The sequence below is a fragment of the Saccostrea echinata genome, unplaced genomic scaffold (genome assembly GCF_033153115.1).
Source record: "Saccostrea echinata isolate AGI-Se365-2 ecotype Australia unplaced genomic scaffold, CSIRO_AGI_Sech_v1 ptg000023l, whole genome shotgun sequence".
Classification (NCBI taxonomy): domain Eukaryota; kingdom Metazoa; phylum Mollusca; class Bivalvia; order Ostreida; family Ostreidae; genus Saccostrea; species Saccostrea echinata.
In genome coordinates this window covers 4,153,188-4,170,891 of record NW_026889772.1, presented here as the reverse complement: position 1 = coordinate 4,170,891, position 17,704 = coordinate 4,153,188, and the positions used below count along the sequence as shown (strand labels likewise).

The 17,704-nt window shown below is 34.3% G+C and overlaps 1 protein-coding gene across 1 annotated transcript; it reads right to left on the bottom strand.

Moving 5' to 3' along the window:
* Nucleotides 1-8,054: 8,054 nt before the first annotated feature.
* Nucleotides 8,055-17,231, bottom strand: LOC133191358 (uncharacterized). Its single transcript, XM_061327108.1, has 5 exons — nucleotides 17,144-17,231; nucleotides 14,294-14,434; nucleotides 13,254-14,140; nucleotides 12,767-13,155; nucleotides 8,055-8,993 (listed from the first exon to the last, which is right to left on the bottom strand). The coding sequence occupies exons 2-5, from the start codon at nucleotides 14,417-14,419 to the stop codon at nucleotides 8,521-8,523; spliced, it is 1,875 nt and encodes a 624-aa protein (XP_061183092.1). The 5' UTR covers nucleotides 14,420-14,434; nucleotides 17,144-17,231; the 3' UTR covers nucleotides 8,055-8,520.
* Nucleotides 17,232-17,704: the final 473 nt, after the last annotated feature.

Below are 17,704 nucleotides of genomic sequence, written 5' to 3'. Positions count from 1 at the left end.
TGTGTTCCTTGTCATGATCAGGAAATAGCCGTCGACAATGCAGTGTGTAAATAATGACCTAACAATTAGTATGTAAAACGTCAGTCAGCATATGACTTAATGATAGATTGAATTTGCTGACAAGGTCATTGTATCGACCATAGAACTTACAAAATTATTACTTTAAAAGAGACTGTTGATATTTTGCTGCATCAACTTGTTTGTCAATAACTTACCTCGTTTTAGAAATTGTTCATACGTAGAGCATGCTCTTGCATATCGAATCAACTGAGAGATATACACCCCATATGCAGGTGATAAGGGTATATTGCTGCATAAGTAAGGGAAGTTGACAATTGAAAAGTTAAAGTCATCACGTTTATCATAAAGATTTGTTGTTAGATTACCATTAACGTCTTTTCTAGTAAAATTTCCAAATATGAAACAGATGTGTCAGACTCGGTGGTATCTTTATTTCAAGCTTACTGGGATATATCGTGTTGACAAATAAATGGAAATAACTATTGTTAATTGATAATACGTCGTTGATATATCGAAATGTCGACTGAAGGCCGCAGCAAGAGATTTCTTTTTCTCATGTATAAGATTTTGAATTGATTCTGCTTCATATGAATACAAAAATAGGTCTGCTAACAACGAGGCGCAATTGGTACCCATTGAAATTCTAACAGATTGTTGGAAGACCTGGTCACCAAAAACCACATAGATATTGTCAATCAGAAACTCAGGCATCTTTTTAATGTCCATTTCAGAGTACTTGTGTAAATCAGAATGATTTTTAACAAAATAATTTTGCAAATGACCGATGACAAGGTAAGTAAATTTACGAGTTCCACTTTTATTGAAAAAGCAGCTGTCAGTGATGTCAAAAAGCCTGGACTTTAATTTATCGTGGGGAATGGTTGTATACAGAGTTAAAAGTCTAAGTATTTATTAAGTTATTGATTTTGGTGAAATTTTGTGATTTCAAATTTTCCAAAAGTTCCTTGGAATTTTTAAGTATCCACATCTGATTTACACCACTTCTCGAATATATTGTTGCACAGTACTACTGAAGTTTCTCCTTCATTGCTGTTAATATTTTAGTGAGGAGTAAAGAAAGAGGTTTGGTAGGACATTTACTGTAAAATCATCATTCACGACAAATTAAAGACTAGAGTTTTGTTATAATATCAAAGACAACTGCTTCTTCAATAAAAAAAAAATGGAACTCGGAAATTGTCTTACCTTGTGATTGGTTATCTAAAAACATTTTGTTCAAAATCATTCACACTCTATGATTCTATACACAAGCTCTCAGAGATTGATATTAAAAGGATGTTGAAGTCCCTCAGTGACATCATCTATGTAGGCTTTATAGATCAGTTATGTCTTCCAACAATCCATCGGAAAAATTGGTGGTCACCGGGATGCTTAACTCCTCCTAGGCCAGCTGATCCTGCCTTTGGATTTCTGGGAGAATTGATTAAAGTAGAGATAAAGGTAAAAGTTTACAATCAGAGATATATCTTTAGTTTCTTCAAACTAATATACATGAACAAAGCCATTTATTTAAGGCATGTTTTTGGTGTGTAAATCACAAAGATTTGTCACGTATGCATATTTGATGAAGCGCTCTAGTGTTTCATGAAAAATTTGCCTACGTGCAAGGTTGAAAAAAAAAACCCTTGTTACTTGTTGTTAAATGTTGTTTTCTCAAAATATTGTATTAAATTGTTATATTATTTTGCATTTAAAAAAAAGAATACAGAAATAGTTCATTGTTTCTCCGATTTTATATGAACAATTTACATTATAATATAATTATAATGTATAAACTTGTTATATATATAATTAACAAGTTAAAGTATATAACTATAGTTAAGAGAATTGAGGAAAATATCGAGGTGTTTTTCGCTTGAAGATTGACAATCAAATCAATACTTTTTATCAATAAAGAGTGCGACTGCAACGCTTAATGACACATTAGTTTGTATCATTAGCGGTTGATCATGCCGATATTCTTCTTTCAGTAAGCGTTAGGGATGCGCTGCTGCATTTGCAGCGCTTAAAGATATACATCTTCGCTAGCGTGGGGTTTCCAATCCGAAATCTACTCTACAACTTGTAGAGTAGATTTCGGATCGGAAACCCTTGGCTAGCGAAGATGAAAGATAAAATGCTATCAATGAAAGGCGATTTAGCATTAGCGGATGAGCGGTTCTTAATACTCGAAGACTTTATCAATTACTATTCTGTACATACCTACAATTTAATTTGCAAGTAATAGACCGAATATATTATTACAACTTTAAAACGGATTGAGGGAATCGAAGAGGTTTTTCACTTAGATTCTAAAGATTGCCTAGCCTATTGATTGGAAATCAATTCTAGCCTATACTTTTTATTATAAAAGAGTGCGGCTAAAACACTTAATGATACATGTACATTAGCAGTTGATCATTTCGATATTTTCTTGGTGCATTAAACGTTAGGGCTGCTTTGCATTTGCGATGCTTAATGATATTTTACATCTTGAACATTTATGCAATAATTTTTTGCATTAAGCGTTGCATTGCTAAGCGGCGTTCTATCATAAGCGGTTGCTAAACGTGTCTTTTTCTGTGTAGTTTTAAACAAAGGAAAACATAGTAATTTTTTTTTTTTAATTTAAAAAAGATCATGACCTTTTAAAATAAACTCAATTCTCCAAAAAGGTAAAAACAATTGGCAGACTGAAGTTTTATGGAGATGTAAAGGCAACTGATATATTTTAAATGTATGATCTTATTGAAATTATATCTTTTAAAGTTCATTTGATATTTTTCTCTCGATTAAAAAAGTTTTTAAAACACTTGCTATGATTATCTAATTTGCACTTTTCCACACAGGCGGAATTCAAAGATCAAATATGTTATTTTTTGCTTTTGTCAAAAAGATGTCTTTACCAACTCAATAAAACTTGTCTTGCAAGGAGTAAAAAAGGCAGCAAATATCTACTTTCATTAAGGACAGATACATTTTTTTCCAAACATCATGGGAAAAAAGAACAACCCAAATCTCTGCTTATCTAAGTCAAATAAATAAGTATAGCCGCAATATGTTTCATTTTTCATTCAGTTTCTCAATACTGTACTTTAAAGTGATAAAAAAAATGTATACATTTATAAGGTTGATGACAAAAAGGAAATACATTTGAATATCATAGTCAGTCTACGATTTCTTAACTGATAACTTAGAAATTTGATATATGCATTATTTACAACCAAAATAAGTATTATAAAAAAAACCCACAGGAGAGTAGGTAATTAAAAATTGAAAAAAGACTATGAAAATGAGAAACAGGCATAAATCCTATTACTGAACTTCACAATTGTTGCAAGCGAAGCGACAGGTCAGAGAAATGCCTTTTAATTCACCGCTATATGTAACACGGAAGCAGAATATATTTCTGAAATAAAATATCACTCGTCGGAGGATCTCTCAATCCCTCCCTCTCCGCTCTCCGTCATTCATTGTGATTAAAATCAACTGATACATTTCCGATTATGAACAGCTGACTTTAATCAGATTGTGTTGAAATATTGAGAAGAACAAGAGGTCCATGGGCCACATCGCTCAATTGAGCATTGGCTAGGAAAACAAAAAGCAAAAATCTGTTAAAAAGTTTACAGGGGGGGGGGGGGGGAGGGACTTGAATTTTCAACTAACTGATGATGCTTTCATATCAATATAACAAATGGCTTTGCTGTTCTTGAGCAGAAGATTTTTTCCCATATACATGTATTCATTTGTAAAATTTTGATCCCCCATTGTGGCCCCACCCTACCCCGAGGGCCCTCATTTGAACAAATTTGATTCTACAATACCCGATAGTCATATCAATATGACTAATCATGTCTTTTCTCTTCTTGAGAAAAAGGTTTTTTCCTATATATTCCTATGTAAAACTTTGATTTCCCATTGTGGCCACATCCTAATTCCAGGAGACATGATTTGAACAAACATGCATCTACACTACCTGAGGATGCTTCCATTAAAATATGACCAATCATGGCTTTGCTGTTCTTAAGAAGAAGGATTTTAAAGATACTTTCCGATATATTCCTATGAAAAACTTTGATCCACCATTGTGGCCACACCCTACCCCCGGGGGTCATGATTTGAACAAATTTGAATCTACACTACCTGAGGATGCTTCCATATAAATATGTCCAATCATGGCTTTGCTGTTCTTAAGAAGATTTTTAAAGATATTTTCCTATATATTAGTATATAAAACTTTGATCCCCAATTGTGGTCCCATCCTATCCCCGGGGTCATGATTTGAACAAACTTGTACAGTGAAAACTGTCTAATCCGAAACCTGTGCAATCTGTTTCACTGTGAATTCCAACCTTTATTTTCATTCCCATTTTACTTTTTTAAAAATGTTCTTTACACTGTACAATCAGACACCCTGTCTATTCCGACACAAAATTTGTCTCCAAGTGCATGTCGGATTAGACAGGTTTCACTGTATCTACACTACCTGAGGATGCTTCCAAATAAATATGACCAATCAACGCTTTGCTGTTCTGGAGAAGAAGATTTTTAAAGATTTTTCCTTATGTATTCCTATGTAAAACTTTGATCCACCATTTTGGAAACCACCCTTGAGAAGAAGATTTTTAAATGATGCCATTATTTTTTTTACTAATTTCTAATTATCTCCCCTTGAAAGAGGGTGTGGGCCTTCAGTTTAACAAATTTGAATCCCCTTCAATCAAGGATACTTTGTGGCAAGTTTGGTTGAAATTGGCCCAGTGGTTCTTGAGAAGAAGTCGAAAATGTGAAAAGTTTACAAACAGACGGACAGACAGACAGACAAAATGTGATCAGAAAAGCTCACTTGAGCCTTCTGCTCAGGTGAGCTAAAAACACATTTGACTGAAATATGTATCCAATTTAAAACATCATTAATGACTTTTATTTATTAAAGTTTCTGCTGCAAGAAAGTTAAAAACAAATGCAGTTTGCATCCCTAATACATGTAACTATGAATAACACATACGCACAGGCACTTGACATTTTAAACATTTCTTTATAATTAAAAACAAGAGGCCCAAGGGCCTTAATGGTCACCTGAGTAAAATACAACAATTTAGAGGATCCATAGAGTATAAAATGAACTGAAAGCCCAAAAGCAAGAAAAATAGGGTGATCAGGATCAACAAAACAATTCGTCTAGTATTCATAAACAGTTCATAAATTAAGGTCTAATCTGTTCCCCATTCATAACTTTCACCATACAGTATGTTAACAAACTATCAGTGCTTCTGTACTATTTTAATTCCTTGTTCAAATCTCTTACATTGGCCTCTCTTGGTCTTTGATGAACATTTAATAAGACAAGTTATTTTTGTCTCATTTTTATTTAACTATTACTTACAAGTCTACCTGATCATTAAAACTATGAAAGTACTTTTTGTATTAAACAATAAAAATTCTTGTAATATTCTCTTATTCTATAAACCTTTCAAGTACATTATTTACAGTGATTAATTATCAAAAGTAAATGGCAAAGGGGAATAACTCCTCTCAGTATAATACAAATTAATAGAGCCCTGGCCAGGATCAGAACACTTGACCAAATGGTCCAGATGTTCAAAAATCTGGTAAAAATACCCTTCCTTATTAAAACTTTTACTCTTTTTGCCTCTGATATGCCCAGGTGCAGAGAAAATTTTAGAAATAATGCATTTTTATTACAGATTCACTATATTATCAATAGAGCCCCCCCCCCCCCCCCCCCCCCCCCCCCCCGAGAGACACCAGAGCCTCTCACCCTTGGACCATTATAAGTAATCACTTTGTTTATCTGCTTAACACTAAGAGCAGACAGGATTATTTAATAGAATTAATGCATTTTCACTATATTATCAAGAGCCCCACCCTTACACCAGCACATCTGACCCAGGATCATGCAGTTCACTACTCTGGAAGAAGCACTCTTGCTCATCATAACGTACTATACACTTAGCTTCTTTGCTTTTAAACCAGAAGCAGAAAAGAATATTTTCAAAGAAATTTGGCTTTTTCACTATATAATCAATAGAGCCCCCACACTTTCACCATAACCCTTGACCCTGGGGCCATGAAATTTTGGAAGAGGCATCCTTGCCTATCATAACAAAGTACTTGTTTGCTAAAATTGTTTGTTAAATAATACCCTGTTTGTTAAAATAATACCCTGGGGCAGAGAAGAAGATTTTCAAAGAAATAATTCACCTTCACTATAGGATCTATATAGTACACCCTAACACCAGAACCCCTGACCCTGGGGCCATGAATTTCACAATTTTGGAAGAGGCATCCTTGATTATCATAACAATGTACTTAGTTTGTTTAAATAATACCCAGGAGTAGAGAAGAAGATTTTTAAAGCATAAATGCATTTTCACTATATAATAAATAGAGCCCTGCCCTAGCACCAGAACCCCTGACCCTGGGGCTATGAATTTCTCAATTTTGGAAGAGGCATCCTTGCTTATCATAACTATGTGTTTAATTTGTTTAAATAATACCCAGTAATAGAGAAGAAGATTTTCAAAGAAATAATGCACTTTCATTATATGATCTATATAGCCCCATCCTAGCACCAGAACCCTTTACCCTGGGGCTATGAATTTAACAATTTTGGTAGAGTCACTCTTGTTTATCATAACTATGCATTTAATTTGTTTAAATAATACCCAGGAGTAGAGAAGAAGATTTTCAAAGAAATAATGCACTTTCACTATATGATCTATATAGCCCCACCCTAGCACCAGAACTCCTGACCCTGGGGCCATGAATTTCACAATTTGGGTAGAGTCACCCTTGCTTATCATAACTATGTATTCAATTTGTTTCAATAATACCCAGGAGAAGAGAAGATTTTCAAAGAAATAATGCACTTTCACTATATGATCTAAATAGCCCAGCCCTAGCACCAGAACCCCTGACCCTGGGGCCATGAATTTCACAATTTTGGTAGAGGGCTCAATGCTTATTACAATCAAGCCAACAGTTTGACTGCTTGATGTCCAGGAGTAAAGAAGAAGATTTTTAAAGATTGCATTAATTTTGGTGGTTTTAGCCCCACCCCTCAGGCCCCAGGGGGGCAAAGACCCTGAAATTAACAAATTTTGTTCCCCTTCACACATAGATGCCATATGCTAAAATTGGCTGAAAATGGTTCAGCGGTTTCAGAGAAGAAGCTGAAAACATTCAAATGTTAAAACATGAGGCACGATGGACGACAACGGATGAAAACAGATAGCAATAGGTCACCTGAGTGACTCAGGTGACCTAAAAATATTACCATGATAATAACCTAGTAATATTGATTTTTTCTTTAAAATGAAAATGTTTTTTAAACTTTCAGTGCCTATTCACATATACATACAAAATGTAAGGACATAATGACTTCGTCTTAATAAGTTAAGCCCGAATGATTGAAATAAGTATGTCAAAATATATTAGCAATATGCTATACAAATGTTATTCATGTTGACCTTTGACCTTGACCTTTTATACCCAAAATTTAAAGGATTCCTTCATGAGCCATACACCACCTATAGTATAATACAGTAAAACTTGGTTAAAACGAAGTCACTAGGACCTGTGAAATTACTTCGCTATATCCGTAATTCGTTATATCCGTATAAGAAATTCATTAAATTTATATAGCTGGGGATCCAAGAAAAATTTGCTATATCCGTGAATTCGCTATATCCGTGTTCGTACTAAACGAGTTTTACTGTACTATATATGAGATCTGTAGGTAGTAAAGACATATTATAGCAATAATATAAATATGTGCACAATGGTCATTTTGATGGTCTTTATCCTTTGACCTTGACATTTGACTAATTAAATGTCCATAAAATCTGAAGTTGTTCTCTCCTGGCTTTCCTTGACCTGGATCCTAAATGTCATGTCTGTAAGAAACAAATCTGCAATGATCATATTGATAAATCTGATTTCTGACCTTTACCTTTGACCAAATGACCTCAAATTCTTTAAGTTACATGTACCTTCTCTATCCATTGTTCAACTACCTAGTAAATGTAAAGTCTGTGGGTTGAAAAGTACTTTATCATTGCAACATAGAAAGTAGTGACAGATAACAGGAAGACAAAGATAGGTGGATAGACTGTACAGTGCCAGCACTTTATAAAAATATCTTACTGACATCAATAATAAATAGATTACTAATCTGTTCACAAACTAAACCACTCACAAATAGTTCTAATAATTACAAAGCATCTTCATATTACGGCCAACTGACAACACCTAAATATTACCTAGATATCACAACAAGAAGTTATTACAAGACAAATTGTAAACACCACAATTATTTACAAGACACTGCCTTTTACATATTTGCTGCAGAGTTCTTACTATAATCTGAGTATGTATGACTTAAAATAAAACTGGGTGGTCATCTTAAGTAGTTGTGCAGGCAGAAGACCCTGTATAAGGGTGTAACACTTATATAGTAAAATTTCACCAAGCCTATTTGTTAGAGCTAAACTCAAAGAAAAATGGACTGGTGGTCTCATTGCTAGGGTTGATAGTCTCTGAGTCTGGTATACCTATGTGTCTGTGGTATTCTTGGAAACAAACTCGGCCTTGTTTACACAGAGGAACGTCACAAACATCACACTTATAGCTGGCGTAACAGTACCATCCAGACTTGGTTTTCACCCCCTTGATCTGACACCAGGTACAAGGCTTTCTGTTAGGGATATACATCAGTTTGTGCACCGCAGGGGGCTGACTGTCCCCCGATTGTCTACTATCCCCCTTCCTATCCTCTGATAGGTCAATCAGACCCGAGGGAGGTGGTTTTGTGGTGACAAGGTGATGGACAGTTGGAGGCAGTATGAGGGGGGACAATGCAGATATTGGAGGTAGAAACAATGAAGAGGTTACAGGTAATGTGGTGTATGGACTTGTGGAGACTACATGAGACCTGGACTGTTTACCTACAAAATAGGAAGAAATAGGGAAATCATAGTTCTACAGTTATAATACTCTCATTGGGTTTCATATACAATGCAAGAAACAATTCTGAATGTTAACAAGAGGCCCATTGGCCACACTGCTCACCTGAGAAACTTAAGCCCTGCTGTTCTTCAGATTTTTTTAAAAAGATTTTTCTCCTTTATATGTTCCAATGAAGAATTGACCCCATATTATGGCTCAAACATAAGTATAAGGCATCTCTGAATGCACAAAACATGGAGATGCTTCAATATGACTAACATGGCCTTCCAGTTATGGAGAAGAATTCGTTTTCCTGTATTCATGCATTATGCAAGTTTAATCCCAGTTTTAGCCAACCCTATCCCAAGGTGCATAATTTGAAGGAAAATATTTGAATCTCCACAACTTGAAAATGTTCTCAAATGAAGATTTCTAATTTGTTTTCTGAAATAGTCTTGCATAAAACTTTGATCCCCTGTTGCCCCACCCTACCCATATGGGGGGATGCATTGAACAATTTTGAAATCTATATTATATCAAAAAGATTTGAAACATTTTTTACATAAATTTCATCTTTCCTTTACACATTTGTTTTTATATAATCCATTGTAAAATTTTGATCACCCACTCCAATTGTGATATTATGAAATCTATTTCTATATGTATTCATTCATTTTATATTTTTCTCGTCTCATTTTGAAAAATAAAATCTTAAAATTTGATTTATCAAAAGTTTGTTTGCACATCTGGATTGAGTTTGCTGAGTTGACTTATATTCTTATAGTACTAAGCGTTTTAGTAATCTGATAACTGTTACACATTGTACTTTTCATTTTGTATGTAACATGGTTTATGCCATCATGTTTGGTGAATCAATAAATTGAATTATATATTTATTTCATTGGTTCTATGATTTGATTGGTTATTTCTTCTTCTTTTTTCAATAATAGATTTTCATTATAAGTATATATTGACCAATTTTACATATGTAAGTCATGGCAGTAGCGGTTTTCATAAATTAAATCCTGAGTCAATTGTATGCATCCTAAGGTATGTAACTTTTATACTGGATTTTATGTGTTTCATTGCCATTTAAAGATTTGATTAATGTAGTTATCTTAATTGCAAATATTCTACTTCATTGTATTTTGCAGTCAGTTATAACTTAAATAATAATGAGTCTGTAAGATTTCAATTTGAATTGTTTACACATTTTAGAATTTATTTTGCTAAAATGTTTACTGTAAGTAAATTATTTCAATTGTTTTTTTCCCATATCTGTAATATTATTTTTATATTTTTGACTTACTAGATACTTTGTTATTGTACATGTAGGTCAATGCCTTCTTTCTTTGTATAATAAATAAATGGTGAAAACACAATCTGCCTTGCTGCTTGGTTACACAATATACATGTATTCCCTTGAAAAACTTTGATCACGTACTGTGGCCCTACCTTACCCCTAAGAGTAATGACTTAAAAAAATAATCTACATTATATCAGAAAGCTCTCACTTTTCAAATCCAGTTGTTCTTGAGAATTCTTTTTTTAATTTTCCCATTTATTCTCATATATATAAAACTTTGATTCCCTATTGTGGCCCCATCCTATCCTATGGGATCAAAATAGGGTATCAAACAATTTAGAATCTACACTTCTCCAGGAAGTTTTCACCTAAGTTTCACCTTTCCTGGCCCAGTGGTTCTTGCAGACCTGTTTACCAATATTGTTGTCTCTCAGTATTTTTTATTAAATTTGTCTGAGAGATTTGGCATTTGCCCGTAAGATTTCACTTTCAATCGATTTTACATATATTACTAGTGATTAACTACATTTCTGATAACCAAAACATGGTTTAATAACAAAGAAATACATCTACCTGGCTTTCTTTCGATGAGTTTCTGTCAATTTTTTAACCACCGCGTTTTGGCAACCCACATCACTTAAGTGTTTGAAATCTTTCTCTTTTTCTACCGATTAAAAAGCGTCAAACTGAGACAGATCAACACGAAAACTAATCGCTAAAATCCAAACGAACAGATTTCTGATTTCCGTATTTTCATAACAGCCAAACTTGAGACGTATTTTGGACTCAAAATCCGTACAAAATACGGCGAAATCGTAAGAGTAAACAGGTCTGTTCTCGAGAAGATTTTTTAATGATCCCACCCATTTTTGTCTTTTCTTGATTGTCTCCCCTTACAAGGGGGTCTTGTCCTTCACTGGTACAATTATAATCCCTTTTCCCCAAGGATGTTTTGCATTAACTTTAGTTAAAATTGGGTGAAAAATTTACAGATGGACAGACAGATGGATGCCAGACAATGAGCTTAAGCTTTCAGCTCGGGTGAGCTAAAAACCTAAATGCTGTGCATGTAAAATCCTAATTCTCATTTCTCTGAATTGTCATTGCATATCTTTCTTTACTATATGTAGCTGATATAACTAGAAATATGTCCATAGGACATGAATGCCCCACTGAGGGTATATTAGTAATGCAACATGAAAATTTGTATTAATGTATGAAATTTGATGAGAATATCTTGAATAGTTTCTTAAAAATTGAAATCTATAAAGTTGGATATAGATGATAAATTCTCACCAAATTACATATAAGTGCATAAGCTTACATAAATATATCTTAAATGGTTTCTTTAAAATTAAGCAAAATGCAAATTTAAGAAAAGTGAGATCAAGGTCACAGGAAAGTTCAAGGTCAACCATTTTTGATGCAGCTGAATAGTTCTCACAAATACATATCAGCATATTAAGTTTGATAAAAATATTTTGAATGGTTTATTTAAACTGAGCTAAACACTCATTTACAATAATTGAAGTTAAGGTCAAAGGAAAGGTCAAGGTCAAAACATGTTGATGCAGTTGAAAAGGTTACATCAGTACGTATTAGCATATGAAACTTAACACTAATTTAAGAAAAGTGAGGTCAAGGTCAAAGGAAAGGTAAAAAAATATTTATGCAGTTGAATAGATTACACCAGTATGTATCAGCATATGAAGTTTGACACTCATTCAAGAAAAGTGAGGTCATGTCAAAGGAAAGGTCAAGGTCAAAAAATGGTGATGCAGTTGAATAGCTTTCATCAGTATGTATCAGCATATGAAGTTTGATAACACTACATTGAATGGTTTCTTTAAAACTGAGCTAAACAATAATTTAAGAAAAGTCAGGTCAATGTCAAAGGAAGGGTAAAGGTAAAAAAATATTGATGTAGTTGAATAGCTCTCATCAGTATGTATCAGCATATGAAGTTTGATAAAAATATCTTGAATGATTTCATTAAAACTGAGCTAAACACTTATTTAAGAAAAGTGAGGTCAAGGTCAAAGGAAAGATCAAGGTCAAAAATTTTGATGCAGTTGAATAGCTTACATCAGTATGTATCAACATATGAAGTTTGATTACACTATCTTGAATGGTATCTTCAAAACAGAGCTAAACACTAATTTAAGAAAAGTGAGGTCAAGGTCAAAGGAAAGGTCAAGGTAGGTCAAAAATATTGAAGCAGTTGCATAGCTCTCATCAATATCTATCAGCAAATGAAGTTTGATAAAAATATCTTGGATGGTTTCTTTGAAACTGGGCTTTGAACAGAGCTAAATGCAAAGTGTGATGGAAAGACAGACGGAAGGACAGAAGGATGGAAGGACGAAAGACGGACATGACAAACACTATATTCCCCGGCCATATTCATGGTGGGGCATAAAAATGTTTGTATATTTAGTGAAAACTTTATGAATCACGCCAGCTGACCTTGTTGATTTGTTCTTTGTGGATAACTTCTGTGATCCACAGCTAGCTGCTGTTCCTGGAGGTAGTTGTCCTGAGCGACCTGTGTAGAGGGGGGCTGAGTATCTGAATGCCTTTGTATCACACTCCCAGAGTTAAACCTGGAATGATCATTCCGTATAGTCTCACTGTCTAAGTTTCTTTGAGCTGTCCCGTCAGATGACCTTCTAGTATTACGCTGTTGACCTATATCCATGTTTTCTAATGACCTTGACTTCTGTAGCTGACCAGTGTCCCTATACTCTGCAGCGACCTGCTCTTGCTCCAATAGCCGGTGTCTCTCTTGGTCTAGAGTCCCAGATTCTACCTTCACAATGCTCAAATCAGGACTGATTTTATCCTCCAACTCTGTTCTGCAAGATTTAGAATAGGTCTTAAATTCAATGTAAAACATTTAATCTTCATTGTACATATACTTTCTACCTTCTTTATTTGTAAACTCTGTACCTACCTTTGTGACTTAGATCCTGTGTATTTATTTGGATCACAGGAGTCTGACTCCTGATCACTAGCTATCACAAGAGTCCTTTCACTAAGATCCCCAGGAACCTCCTCATTACCATCAAATATTGCTGTGGAGCTAACACTGGGTGACAATCCTCTAGCTTGGCTTTTAGCTGAGGAGGGACCTGGTGTTCTGGACCCTGTGGATGAGGTGGATAGTGAAGGAGGAGTGCACGTATGAGCACTGTCACAACACTCTTCTGTGGGTGTCACGACACTCGTCTCTTTATTATAGTCACTGTGACTGATGACACCCACCCCAACACTAAGACAGGATCCTCCCCTGTCATTTGGCTCAGTCTGTACTAGCTCTAAACTGTCCTGTAGAACATCTCCTTCTTGAGGATTCTTTGACTGATCAGAATTGTTGCCATGCTTAATGGTGGTAGCTGTCATCTGACTGCTGTTATGTCTTCTTTTAGTTTTTTTCAAACAGGTATCATGAGACAGATCGTGTGACCTTTTGACCTGAGTGTCTGGCAGGGTTCTCTGTAATTCTGAGGTGCGGACATGACGGAACTCAATCATATCACAGAAAGTATAGCGGTACTGGTCTCTGCCAGACAATGCACCAACTCTGTCCATCAGACTCTTACAGAAATCAGCACAGCACTTAATAACACTGTCCACTTGTAAGAGACGTCCTATCTTCTCAATATCTCTGTAGTTGTCTTCTGTTACCAACATAAATCCCTCATACAAGTACTGAAGGAATGACAGAATAGACTGCTGCTTAATGTCTGGGGACAGTCGAATCTCTAGCTGGGAGCCTGATGCTGCATGCTCCATGGACTGCAGCATAGGGCATGCTGCCATCATAACAACTCTATGAGCCTGAGAAAAAGGTAAGTTATTTGAAATGATATTTCAGGAATTTGAAAAACATAAAGTTATAAATCTACTTTCCATGCAGATTGCCTAACCTGCTTTTAAACAACATGAAGATGTAAAGCTGGATAAATTTTAAATTATATGAGTTTTTCTTACCTTCGTGTTGACCGTGCCTGCTCGTATGACAGCATCACACATTATATCATTCCTCCACATAGAGGCGAGCTGGCAAAGCAAGGAGCTAGACTGGATAGGATTGGTGTAAAACTTCTGGTAACTCATTTTGTTCTGAACACTCTGATTAAAAAAATATGCATATAACATGTAAAGTACAACTGTCAATTTAAAAAACATTCAAATCATGTAAAAGATTTGATGTAGTTCCTGCATTTTGAGCAATCATTAACATGATTAAAGTGCTCTCTGATTAAATTCAAAAATGATTCTTACTACATAAAAATGCATGTTTGATTTCAAATCAAGTCAATGCATGAATCTCTACACTCAATATGAAGAGTAGCACTGCAGACTAGTAAAGATTTATCAGTAAAAAGTTTGAAAATTCTACTTGTTGTCTCAATCTGTGGCTTTTATAAATTATACTCTCATGAGAAATAAACACAAGATCACAACATACACAAAGAAACATCAGTTTTAAGTGAAAATACATGCATTTAAAATATTTTTAAAGATCAATGTTTTAAAAATTTATTTGATTTATTCATTTATATTTGAACAAGACAACAAGTAGATATTATGCAGACATGCATACACATACACTTATATTTGGAGCTATAGTTTTAAAAAAAAAAATCCATTACCATGATTATTTTCATTTTGTTTAGTATTAAAGAAGAATATTTCAAGCAATCAACCTTATGGACAACACACAAGTCTCTCATTGGTTGGGACCACTCACCTGAATGGAATATTCACCAGGTCATTCACATGTATACAGACGGTGCTTGAACTACAGTGAACAATTGCATAGTATGTGCATAATCTTTCAACATTTCTAAGTTGATTTTTTTAACCACAAGTCATAAGTTTAAGTCTCTAATAATTCTTTCATGTAAAACTATAATAAAGGTCTGCTTGAACAGCTGTACAGACATGTTGTTTACTAATGTAGAGTTAATTACCACTGGATGAAATTTTCCCGGAACGTATTAGATACTTTTTAGAGTTTCAAAAATTGAACAGCAAAAAAATGTTGGTTACTTGGTAAGACCACATCAGATCAAGTTTTGTAGACTAAGTGCTATTATCAAAGAAAATGTTAGAGTCGGTATCAAATAAATTCCAGGAAAAAGTTGTCCCGTCTTTCAATCTTTACAAATAGTGTAAATGATCACAGCCCATGCAAGCTTAAGTTAGAGTAAAGAAAATTAGGTTAATTTTGGAATCAATTTCAGCATATCTTGGGAAGTATATGGAATTTCTAAAGGAACTTTGGTAGTAATGTAGATTGTTTATATCAGATTATTTACATTACCAAATATTTTTCCTTAAGATTCACTGTTCATTTTATCATGAACTACCATGGATGAGCAAGAATATCCCCATTGTGCATGTTGTGAGGTCATTATAAGGTACTTGGTGTCAAAACTATAGTGCAAACTGTTTTGTTCAAAAATGATCGTTGAATGCGAAATTTTTGGCAAGTCATCAGACAAATAATGTAAACATAAGATCTGAATTTATTTTTGAGCATTCATGAGGTACATGAACTACAATGCACTTCATGAAATATACCGGCGTGAAGCATTGTAGTTCAATCATGTCCTCATGAATTCTCAGACAATATCCTACGGACCTGGTTGTGAAAGCTTGTCCCAAGACACAGATTATTCCAACTAGTCAACAAGATAATTGATTAATTAAATAATAATTCAGCAGCACAAATTATGACAATGTTAAGCAATCATGCTTATCCACATCTTAATGCACACAAGGTGGTTTACATTAATATTTTATTCAAACAATGGAAATACATCTTTTGCTGAAAAGTATTCAAAAGCTGTAATGTTAGAACTATCTTTGATTTGGATTGCTTTTTTGATAGTCCATAGTACACAACAGGCCTTAATCCAACTGAGGAACTGGGGTATAAAAAAGAATTAAGGTGTGGAACTTCTCAGATAGGGTACCCAATTTCATCAATGAAATACTTATATCATGTATATCATAAAATAAATGACTTAAAACTAATATATAGTTTCTATTCCTATCTATTTAAGAAATGAATTTAATTTCTGAGACCACACAGTTACTTGAATGAAATTATAAAGGAAGTCAATTCTGGTCAACAAGTAGACAGAACATTCTATCATGAAATTTTCATGATGTGACAGAGATCGGGCTCGGGGTGTCTTTATACATTACGTCAACCAGACTCTATTGTAGTGTGATAAAGTGGCCAAGGGTAATCCGGGTATATATGGGTATATATATGAGTAGGTCGACAAAGGCGCAATTACACTGTGGAGTGTAAAGACCGTTATATTACAGTATATGGTGTCTAGTATACTGGGTTCATAGTATTTGAGGATTAATAAAGTGGTAAATACTTTCCTCAGTATTATTATCATTAAGATCTGTCTGTGTATAGGACAGAAACCTCAGGGACCTGTCCTGGTATATATATATCAAGGACACAGACCTGTCCTGTTGCAGGACACATCCCAGGTTGGGATACGTACCTGCCCTGAAAGATACATCCAGGACAGAGACTTGTCTGGGTGCCAGACCCATATGCATTATATTTGTTAGTTTTATGTTCAGGATAGGAAATCTTAATATTTTCCGTATATATTGACTCGTTCGTTTTTACATGCTTTGTCAACTATCATTTCTAATCATTTGTTTAATTCATTGTCTTAATTAAGGATCTATACCCAAATACACGGACCCAAACACGTTACAATGATATACATTTTCACAGTGAAACGCTTCACATTTCTGCTAGAATTTTAAAATAAAGTAGGAAAATATTTAGATACTTACCACTGAATACTAATCAACGACACACGACTTCATAAAAACAAAAAAGGCGATGCGATCTAACTTTTTAATTTTAGCCTGAATTGTGATTCTGTCATTGTTCTTTCACTTTCTGAAGAATAACGATCCCGACTTTAAATATATAGTTTTTTTTTTTTTTAATTAAAAGGGACTAATACCCATTAACCATCGTCAGACAAATTTATGAAATTATTATTAAGATAATACAGATCTCAAAAATAAGTATATCCATAACAACAAAGGCTTTTTATATAATGCGGATATTGTTGGACTACTGGCAAGAGTTTAAAGTTTTTTTGCACCGGAAGTTTACATTGGTAACCCCGACTGGCCTCAAGTTCTGACAAGACTCGAGCAGAGGTTTGATACATTGCCAGGTACAATTAAACTTCCTTTCATTTTTATCACCAAAAGTTAATTTTTCATTCCAATGTTTCAATCAAGCGATACAAAGAGCAGTCACTGAAATGCAAAGGTCTTAAAATGTGATATATACATCTGGCAGATTTTTGACAGGGTGCCCTGAAGTTTACAAAATGTAAA

Coding starts and splice junctions, on each gene's coding strand:
- LOC133191358 (XM_061327108.1), bottom strand. CDS start 14,419: ATGAGTTACCAGAAGTTTTACACCAATCCTATCCAGTCTAGCTCCTTG. Junction 14,141..14,293: donor CAGGCACGGTCAACACGAAG/GTAAGAAAAACT, acceptor CCTTTTTCTCAG/GCTCATAGAGTTGTTATGAT. Junction 8,994..12,766: donor ACAAAGAACAAATCAACAAG/GTCAGCTGGCGT, acceptor CCTATTTTGTAG/GTAAACAGTCCAGGTCTCAT.